Below are 10,859 nucleotides of genomic sequence, written 5' to 3'. Positions count from 1 at the left end.
TTCCATACGAATGCATGTACCGTTCCACCGCTAAGTTATGCCTATACTACCAGACACCTGACCAACTCTCCACTGCTTCTCTTCACACCAGATATTTATGTTTCTTCGATAGGAATTATTTACATTTCTGTTTGGCTCCTCGTCTGTCTCCCGCTTGGGAGGCTCAAAATTGTATGGCTGTGGGCCATCGTATAGGTTTGAGTGGGATTGTGGATCTCCTCAGACTCAAAACTCTCCATACTTCAATAGAACTTTGTTGGCGCGACTCCCTTGTATGACGTCACAGCTCAGCCCTTGTTTTAAAAATATGATCTTGACAGAAATGGCTATAAATCTTATTGCAGGGCAGTTACAGTAATAATTTTAATGCTAATTACATTTTCACTCAGACATCTAACCCTTATTTAATATATCTAAAAAAAAAATTTAACCTGACATACACACTTTAACAGAGTAAAATGGGGGTGGAGCTATTTACCTAAAATCCCATCACATGATGTGGGAGGAGTTAGGGGGTGGAGTCTATGTGTGGTCACTTGCTTCACCCAGAAACACTCAGTCTTGGGTTGTCTCTGGAGCGCTTGGTCGTGATTCACTGAGCTCTCATGAGATTACTTTACACAAGGGAATCTTTTTACACATCTTTAAACTTTGTGTGGGGGGGAGGGGATCAGTTTAAGGCTGCGTAGTCTCTCTTCAGGGCACATCTGGGGTTTTTGATGAAATCTGTCATACAATGAATACCGGTGTGATGTCCTAGTCTCAGGGTGTGGATATGAGAACTTGTCCATTTCTTTGGCTTTTCCTGCAAATCTTGGTTTCCTTCTGATGTTCTTCATCCATTCAAGATCTACAGTTAACTTTCCTTCAGCTGCAAGTGATATGTTGGCTTCCGTTGGTGCACATACCCGTCCATCATTTGGCTGGAAGAATCTCTGCTGTGTTCGATTGTTCACGTCTGGCAACACGTCCAGCAATGTCAGAGATGTACACAGTGGGTGGATATTTAAAACTTAGGAGAGCACCATAATGCCATTCCTGCCACCATAATGGTGATGCATAATATACAACACCATGGGTGCAGCCCATATGCAACACTCCACCTGTGTTATAATAACAGAAATGTTATTACGCAAATGTTTTCTGCAAAAGTATGGGTAATAAAACAAGAAAAGCATGAACATTTCCCTACACAAAAGAATGTATATGACATGGAATAACAATATCTTACCTCCGGCTTTCTTCAGCTTCACAAACATTTTGGGGTAAATCTCCTTATAAAGGAGAAGTTCACTTAGATGAACGATGTTCAAAGACGATGAATACAATTCAGGTATGCTAATCACAGGTTACAAAGACAGCTGAGAGGAAGAGTCCAGAATTCCTCCAGTGAGGCCAGCCACCATAAATGTGCATGTGGGATTTCAGTCTGAGTTCAAAGAAAGTAATTAGCTGCAAGTGCGTCTAATACTCTGGTAAGTAGTGTACCAGTGTGAGCCTAGTGCACTCATTATACATGGCATGCTAATGTGAATTCTGTGAAACTAGAAATATCTTACCGATCTTGAGTCCAGTATTTGCAAAATCTGGTCTTCATCAACTTCCCAGCTTTCACAGCATGCAGAGTTCACCCTTTCACTTTGAGAGAGACCTTTGTTAACTTCAACTCTGGTGTGTTTCCCAATCCAAGGTGCAAATGCTGAATATGTCAGCGGACTTGTGAAATGGTTGTTAGATGAATCTGAGGAACATACGTTTTTAGATCAATATCAGTTCATTCTGTTACTACAGCTACAAGACTATAATAAATATAGTTTTACCCTGATTATTTACACATGTAACACATTGTTAATATACATTGTTATCATTAAAGCCATTAGTAGAATTGGCTACCATCATAAAATCCAGTGGGAATGATCTCCTTTTCTAGGTCCTCCCATCTTGAGTGTCCTGGGGGCCAATGTTCTCCATGTCAGGGCGTCTCATGAGATTGACTAGAAAGTATAACGTAAAAGGGGTATTGACAAGCTGTATGTAAATGTGTGTTAAGGTGAATGCATCAATTTTGGTATTTTTTACAGATTATGTTTTGTGTTCAGATTTTACACTCACCTGGTAAATCGAATGCAACTTTCCAGTTGGTGTGTGCTATGACAATAGATGGGTCGTGTCCACATCGGTAACAAAAGAAATTGTACGAGTACTGTCTTAACGCACAGAAATGGTAAAATGCCTTAGAGTATTGACTGGCAAAGCAGATTGGGAATGGGATTCCTTTGTTCTGATCATGTGACCCACAGCAATGTGATTCTGTGGAAAGTGAATATAATAATGTTGTAAACATTTAATCAAACAGTTTTCATAACCACCTGTTTAAATATCTTGAAACATGCTCTCTAATTATTTAAATATTTGTGCATACTTACTGAAATTCCAGCTGTCAGAAAAGAGCATAAGGGGATTGATAGGAATTGTAGTTGTGGAACCCACTCTTATATTCCTGACCAGGTTTCTGCAGATAGGACACTCCTTTGCATAGACAGAAACACCTAGATGAAAAATAAATCAATGCCATTTGTTTATGTACATCCTTTTTAAGATTCAAAATGTTATTCACCATATAATTATTACAGAACTCATCCTACCTTTAAATAGTTTGAATATGCCGTAAACAGTTGCTTGTCGGGTGATGAGTAGTTTGTCTTCGAGATCTGGCGGAGATGTCCCAGGACAGTATGGACACTGCACTTCTAGAGGTTCAAAGTGTTCTGGAATGGGCTTCTCTTCTGTGGTTAAATCCACTGGAAGGTCCTCTGGGATTCGTTTTGAACTCCAGAAGTAGTTAGTCTGTGTGATGATACCACTATGTGGATGTTCTGAATGTTGGTGGATGTCATCTGTGGCACCGATCTTCTCCTCCATATCTTTAAGTTCCTCATTTGACTTGTCCACTGGATTTTGTAGCAGCTGAGGATGTTCTTGAAAAAGCCACCACATGGACACATATCGAGGGGCACAACTGATCTGGAAGTGTGTACCTCTGCACCTGGAGTGCCATTTACCAGTTTTACTGTCAAAGGTGCAGATTGTTCGTCCAAGCTTACACCAATTGTCCTTTTGGCCAGTATACACAGAAAAGTAAATATAGCGTTCAGAGAGCCCTTGCTCACCCCAGAAAATAGGAAAGACACAGTCAACATCCTCAGAGCAAGCCTTCTGGTTTGACGATGTGCAATCTTCTTGTCTGGGTTTAGAAATAAGTCCTTTTTCTATCATCTCCTGCAAGTACTCATTGCACAGTGCTTCTGGGGGACTATACGATGTTGCTGTCTTAGTCCTTTCTAAGTGAAAACATTCTTTCCCAGGGTTTCCAGTATTTGGAGCTATGCCCATGAAATCCATGCATGACTTCACTTCACAGGCAAACTATTGAATTACTGAAGACTTTTGCACATGTATAGGTAGTCTCACCCCATGGGATTCTTTTGTTGTTACATATATTCCATTGACAGAATCGATACACAACATCGGTTCCTCCCTGCCATGCTGTTGTCTTTCATGTCTTGTGTAATTGGATGTGTTGCTGAAATGAATCTCACATATATTGCAGAATAGGTTCCCTTTCTGAACTGGATCAACATGGGTGTCCTGGCAGGGTTCTCCATCATCTAAGAAATTATCATGATAAATAACATTATGATATTTTTAACTTTATAGCAGTAACATTGATGTAGAATAACTGTGTAGGATGTTTATGTATTATGTGCTGACCTGAGGGTCCTTCAGCAACAACCAGAACTGTTGTTGCCACACCACAAAAACAAAACATAATTGAATGACCAAAGACAAATTAAGCATCTAAAAATATAGATATATTATATAAATATATCCGTGACTGACCGTGACTTATTATTGTTATTATTCTGTATGTGATTTATGTGAAACTCATTTACCTTTTAAAGTGGTACGTCCCGGGGGGAGGGAGGAGTCAGGCCTATAAAACGGCTCCAGAAATGTAGTACTGAAGGGAAGTGCTGGTTGTGTCGTGCAACTGCACGTACAGGTCAGATTCTGTCTTGTTGATGTAGTTTATTTGACCATGTGTTTGGTGCAGTTTGTGTTTCGTTTAGGGCTGTCCGTTAAACGCGTTATATACGAGGCGCTGCGCTTCTCGTCCGGTGTGCGACTCCCTTTAACGTTACGTTTTGAGTGGATCAATGATGAGCGTGAGACGCAGAAATGGATGCCAATAAGATTCTGAATGGAAAGTTTACTTTTAAAAAGTTGCCAAATGGTTCAATTGACGAGACCAAAGTGATCTGTGTGTTGTGTCGTTGTGAACTGAGCTATCATCGCAGCACGTCCAGTCTGAAACACCACTCGATGGTCAAGCACACACACCGCTGATGTGTTTCTACGCCCACTCGTCAATATCAGTAACGTCACCTCGTCAGTATTTCTTTCACCCTTTTATTGATGGACAGTGTTACATTGTGTGAGAGATTATTTGCTCCAAGTGAGAATGTTAGTGTGAATTTATACACATGTTTAATGCCAAATGCCAGCCAAATGCCAAAATTGTGCGATTAATCGTGAGTTAACTATGACATCAATGCGATTAATCGTGATTACATATTTTAATCGTTTGACAGCCCTAGTTTTGTTGCATTTAAGTTTTGTTTTTGTTTGTTTTTCCCCACAATTATTGGGTGACTGTCATCGTCTAGCAAATAAAAAACACTCTTAAACCTGACCAACGGCTTCCTCTGTCACTTGGGGCGTCCATCCGCTACTGCTATCGTATTAAAAACAATTGAAAAAAGGCGCCTCTCACTGCAAAAAGCGCGTCAGGTGATTCTCAGGTGGAAATGTGCTGCCGGGCGTTTTCCCCAGATGTCGCGAGTGGCCCGAAAGTACCTGTGCGTCTGTGCCACAAGCTCACCATCGGCGCGGGTTCTCAGCACCGCAGGTAAAGTTGTCGGTCCACAACGTGCCCTGTTAAAGCCGGACACAACATGCTGGTTTTTCTGGCAAAACATCTTGACTAGATTTGTTGCCACTTGCCACACAGTTCCTATTCACACTGTTGTGTGTGTATTTTATTACATTTTTTAATTGATTCAGGTATTTTTATTTGGGTTTCATTCAAAACAATATCGGAAAGAAGACTGGACTGTGTTTTAATTTAGGCCTATTGATTTCCAATAATTGGTTATAATATGGATGTTTATGTTAATTCTACTCTGGCTGACTGCTGTGGGTCTATTTGCACTTTTTTTATAAGCTGCTCTTTGTTGTCATTAAAAGTTGTTAATATTGTGCATGTTATGTTGTTATTGTTTCAGTATTAGTGTTTGGTATTCAGTTTCTGAATGATGTAGGCACAGGCCAACAGTTTGGTGACGCCGTCTGAGCCTTATGTCATCATTATTAATTAGTCGCGGAAATGCCGTATACCGCGGTAAAATAGGGAGGAAGTTTGACAGTATTAAAATTTGGAAACCGCCCAACTCTACCTGTAGGTAACTTTAGCTATTTTAAGTAGGCTACAAATAAATCTGGAAAAACGTTTACCTGCATTTTTTTAAATCCATGACTTTTGTGGTTTTAGCTGGCAAGTCCAAGCCAGTCACATCTCCTATGGTGTGTGAGACATCACCATTACTGACAGATACAAATAAAGTGGATCCTGGAGATAATCCTCCGTGAACCGTGCTGACCGCTACAGCTTTTCCAGCGAGGAGGGAGTATCTGTCTTTCCTGGAGTGGAAAATGTACAATTACTATAAGATTGTGAAAAGGGGTGGATATGAAACACAATAGGCACTGAGAAAATATGGATTGGTGTCTCTAACTAAAGCCGAATCCTGTTCCTGTTCTACCTGCCTGAGATCTAACACACCTGTCTGTAATTATCCAGTTCTCCTACAGATCTCAGGTATCGGCTTCAGGTGTGTTTGATCGGGAGGTTTTCAGGAAGGCAGATCTCCAGGAGCAGGATTGGATGCCCCTGAGCTAAAGTCTCTTCTTGTGTGATAGACAAACAAACGTCAACTGGAAGGAAGCACCCAGCAAGATATTTTTTATCCAGATTTGTCAATCTCTTCCATGAGTAAGCCGAGGAACGCTCTGCTTGGGCCTCCCAAACCCACAGCCCCACATTAATCAGACAATCTGACAAATTTCTTTCCCAAGCTTTGAAACTATCTCCTCTGTAGAACGGACTTCAAGTACCTGACAATGTTCCCACACTGCAGTCAGCCATTAGCAAACCAACTAATCTAAGGGCCACAATATACTTCAAGCGAAATCGAAGAACGAACTGATGTGACGTCATTTCCAACAAAATCAGGCTGAAAACTGAGGCCCTGTTTACACGAGAACGCTCGCGGGTGAAAACTTAAAAATATTTTATCGGATGTGACTTTCGTTTACACAGCGACAGCGTTTTTGGGGCTTAAAAACGCAAAAAAGTGAAACCACCCTCCAGTGTGGAAATCTAAAGGGTAAAAACGGTAAAAACGCAAAAGTCTGCTAGACCGTGAAGGCGTCGCGTACGCGTTTGCGTCACAGGCATGCGCCAGTACAGGAAAATAACAAAACATTATCAAACTAAAATATAGCATTAATTTCATTGACAAAAAAAAAAAATTCAGTATTTTTTGAGCGACACGCGAAGAGCAGCGAGGGTTAACGTATTAAACATGAAAAACTGTGTCAGCGTCTCTTTCTCTTTCAGTGCTTCACATCGCCACCTAGCCGTCTGGAGTGCACACTACATCCAATCTCACACACATGCACACAGATTTCCCCCCATAACGCTCGTCTAAATGCAGAACAAAAAGTGATAATGCAACGCCACTTTTGCGTTTTCTCTTCAGATCGTTTCCGTGTAAACATAGCCTAAGTTATTTTAGAGTTCGGTTTGGGAGTTCACAAAAGCTTGCCAAAGCAAACTTTCCGGAAAAGTCCTATCCAGCTGCTAAACACCTTCGTACTCCCATTGGTCCGTGGCGATTATGTAAAGTAGTTGTGCACTGAGGTTCCGCCTTCTTTCAGATTTCTGGTTCATTTCTCCTGTTGAGCCCGCGAGTGAAAACATGAACCCAAGAGCTGCTTTACAGCAGAAACTGAAGTTGTGCTTCTGATGAAACGAGACACGAGCCGCATTTCCATTACAGATCTGCACTAAACTTTTGCGATATTTTCTAAATGTTGATTAAAAAATTACGGCGTCTCCATTAACCGATGTGCGTACATTCAATTATGGCGACGGATGTTGGTGGATTTAGGTATATCTCAGCCACTGCACTGGGCATTATTATTAATGTAAGGAGACGTGTGTGTTATCCAACATTACTGGACAGGACAGACTCTTATACTGAGGGTGTACTCACACTAGGCACGGTTGCCATGAACCGGGCCCGAGTACGATTGTCCCCACTCCCCCTCTGGCCTGCACTCACATAGGGTTTCAGCATTCGTGCCGGAGCACGCTTACGTCATTATGATGAGACGGTTTCGGGGATAAACAGAGCGGCGCTCTCTGAACACAATGGAGTCCATCGCTCTGTTTTCTTTGTGGATAATTTTGTGTCGTTTGGTCCACGGTGGTCCACAGCCCTCTCACAGCCTGTTGTTAGACAGATGTGTCGCCTTAGTGGCGCGAAAATTTTCACGTAATCGTGCTGCTCGTATGAGGAGGTTTGCAAGGTACCAGCTGAAGTGCAGCACGGACTTTGCAGCTTTGATTACGGACTATGCAGCTTTGATTACGGACTACAGTTCCCGTACACGCGTCCTGTTCCGTGCTCCAGCACGGTTAGCGCTCACACTGCATGCGAACCGCGCCCGAGTCCAACTGAACCGTGCTCTGGCCCACCTCTTCCAAGCGGGCCAGGGCCGGCTAATCGAGCCGCGCCCGGGCACGGTTCGGAGCACTCACACTAGTCAAACGAACCGTGCTTTGGTGGTCAAACGCACTCGGGCACGGTTCAAACTGGCTAGTGTGAGTACACCCTGAGAGCGGCTCATATGAGGAGTTCCTGTGTTTCTCACTCAGTTCTGCTTCAGGGTCTTGATTTGTGGCATTTCTTTGTGGTTTAGAATCCAGTATTCCTGTAATTATTTTGTCTGTTATGAGTTTAATAAAGGACTCGGTCTCGTCTTCTGTCCAAACACACCGCGTCCAGAAAAGTGACATAAGGTCTGTGTTTAACTTTCTCTTCATACATAAATAAATGCATAATCTAGCATATATGCTTGTCCTGTAAATTTGTGAATAAAAATGAAAATGTAAACACAACATGTAAACAGCCTATTAAATGGCTTATTATTGTTAACATGTGAAAATTTAAATGACAGGTTTAATAGATTGTGACCAAGGGTGTAGGAATGAGTTTCCAAACACTGTTCTGATTGGCTGTGCATTCGCAGCGAGACTCCGCCCACACACTGTTCTGATTGGCTGTGGGTTTTGATTGATTTTTACGCATCTCGTGTCGCGTCTAGTGTGGACAGACAAATGATTTGTCGCCGGATCTTATCGCATCGGGTCTGGTTAGGACACTGTGTAACGCGATCACTGTTCACGTATTTCAAACTTTGTTTTAACCCTAAACGAAGAACAAAAAGCATTTTGCTTGAAGTATATCGGGGCCTATAGGTTTGGGGAAGCAAAAAGGTGTTCATGTTTTTTCCCTCATCAGCTGTTTTTCCCTCGTGTGCAAAGCAGGTCCAGTGAACAGTGAATCCGTGAGGAAATATTGGCCTTTAAACTTCTAGACACAACGGGTCTTCATGTTAAAGTCAGTTACTCTCTACTCTCACTTCCCCAAATATGAAATCTGCTCTAAAACAAACTTTTGGTGAAACCCATAGGCATGGAAGTCACATTAAGGATGATTCTGGCTATTTTTACAGATTACAGTAAGAAAAAGAACAAGTCATGCTCACAAAAAGAAAGACACAGCCAGGAACAACGGCTCTTGATATAGATATGGCAGGCAATCTGCCAACGCTCGTATCACTGCAGAAATGATGCGCTCACAAGCTAACACTGGACATCGATCAATGAAACATCACCGTGTAACACAGATACTTTGATACGTTCATGGTCGAATCACTTGGATCAGCTGTTACTGATACAGCTTGTACTAAAACAGTATGTGGACAGAAATGGCTCGACTACAGGGTTGCCAGGTCCCAGAAATATTTCCAGCCCATTGACAACTCAAAACCCGCTCAAATGGAATGAAAACTAGCCCAATTTTCCAGTGTCCAATCAGATTAGACAACGGCTGGATTCCCACAAAGGGCCTTAAAATAAATGTATATATGTTTAAGTTTTAAGTTTTGGCCTTTTGTCTTACCCAAATTATTAATATCATATACTGTGTTTTTTTTAATACACAATCTCATACAATAAAGGTCAAATAAGAACATGGCCTCTCTGATATTTTCTGACCCTAGTCAGTAGTACTAACTTGTAGACTACTTACTTTTTCTCTTCTCATCACTTCTCTCTGATGATTTTCTCTCCAGATCTGCGGTTGTTCTGTTTACACACAAGCATCAATATTAAAATTAACACACTGTTTAACTAAATTAACATACACTGGCTTTTATCAATATTATTACCAATATGCTTACTGGGTGAACTTGAACACTTGTCCCTTTGTTTTTGTTGTTGTTTGTCTTCTCTATTTCCAGAACTTTTCACAACATTTTCTTCTTAAGATGGTCTAACTGTGCAGCCTCATTTTGATTACAGCTTTGAACAGAACTATATACAATCTGTGAAGGATTTTTTCCCTAAACCTAACATTCTAGCGTCTACAAATCGACACTTAATAAATATCTAGCATCTACAAATCGACACTCATAGCATCTTCCAATCGACACTTAACCCTTTAGAACCTGAAGCTAAAATGGGTGTTTTTCACATATTTTGATTTTTTGACTGTAAAATTCTAAAACAATGTGCTATATTCACGTGCAAGGTGTCATCTTTTTCAGAAAAAGATAAGCTTTCAACAAATTACAGTTATTGACCATTATTGTGTGTGGTGAGTTTGTAAATAGAATTTAAATAGACAAAAATAAAAAAACCGAGAATACATTTTCTTAGAAAAATTTTCTTTTTTATTTAGAAAAACACAGAAAAATCACGAACGAAAGAAACTAACACTTTAAAGTTGAAAAATGAAGTATAATACAACTATACAAGTTTATTTTGTGACATTGGGTTCCACAGTTTTCATTTAGGACACTTTTTTTCATACACGCACACATACAAATGCGTCCATTCATATTGGCACGCGCACATACACATGCATACAACACATGTAAAGATACGTGAAAAAGTAACGGCCATCCGCCTCCCAAATTTCATTAAAAATCATCCCAATCCCCTCTTCTGCTGTCTACCACTTCTTTCACCATGTATTTGTCCGTTTCTTTTATTATTTTATGCAATCCAAAACACTCTAACCTGCCGCGCTTCGTATCTCTCGGTTCAAATCCTTCCTTCCCGCTCTGCCAGAAAGCCCGCTGTCATTTGTTGACGGAAAGCATGACGTTACCGTAATTAGTCGTATATTGCCGAAAAGCGCATGTTGTCTACTGTCAGAGGCAATTTGAATGGTTTTGATAGTGCAAACGGCTGAAGAGTTACGGTACAGTGAATACAGCTTGCTGATCTGTGTCGGCGACGACACATTCGGTTCTAAAGGGTTAATAACCTTTATACTCTAGCTCTTCGCGTCTCCCGTCGACAACTGGCCGAGTCTCTTACTCTAACTTACTTCATAGTAAGACAGACAGACTTTCAGCAAATGTCCCTTCAAATGCCTTTATTA

The 10,859-nt window shown here is 41.0% G+C and overlaps 1 protein-coding gene across 1 annotated transcript; it reads right to left on the bottom strand.

The window, feature by feature from the left end:
• Positions 1-1,619: 1,619 nt before the first annotated feature.
• LOC307002158 (uncharacterized protein) lies at positions 1,620-2,993 on the bottom strand. Its single transcript, XM_079619473.1, has 5 exons — positions 2,646-2,993; positions 2,427-2,549; positions 2,113-2,310; positions 1,894-1,994; positions 1,620-1,741 (listed from the first exon to the last, which is right to left on the bottom strand). Exons 1-4 carry the CDS (start codon positions 2,920-2,922, stop codon positions 1,927-1,929), a joined length of 666 nt encoding a protein of 221 aa, XP_079475599.1. The 5' UTR covers positions 2,923-2,993; the 3' UTR covers positions 1,620-1,741; positions 1,894-1,926.
• Positions 2,994-10,859: the final 7,866 nt, after the last annotated feature.

The sequence above is a fragment of the Phoxinus phoxinus genome (assembly GCF_949152265.1).
Source record: "Phoxinus phoxinus genome assembly, chromosome: 7".
Lineage (NCBI taxonomy): Eukaryota > Metazoa > Chordata > Actinopteri > Cypriniformes > Leuciscidae > Phoxinus > Phoxinus phoxinus.
Note: the sequence above shows the minus strand (reverse complement) of the source record. Positions and strands in the feature narration are given on the sequence as shown.

Excerpts from the sequence above, each read along its gene's own strand:
- LOC307002158 (XM_079619473.1), bottom strand. The coding sequence starts at position 2,922 with ATGGAGGAGAAGATCGGTGCCACAGATGACATCCACCAACATTCAGAA. Across the intron at positions 2,550-2,645 it reads CATATTCAAACTATTTAAAG|GTGTTTCTGTCTATGCAAAG; the intron begins GTAGGATGAGTT and ends TTTTTCATCTAG. Across the intron at positions 2,311-2,426 it reads TTCTGACAGCTGGAATTTCA|AATCACATTGCTGTGGGTCA; the intron begins GTAAGTATGCAC and ends CACTTTCCACAG.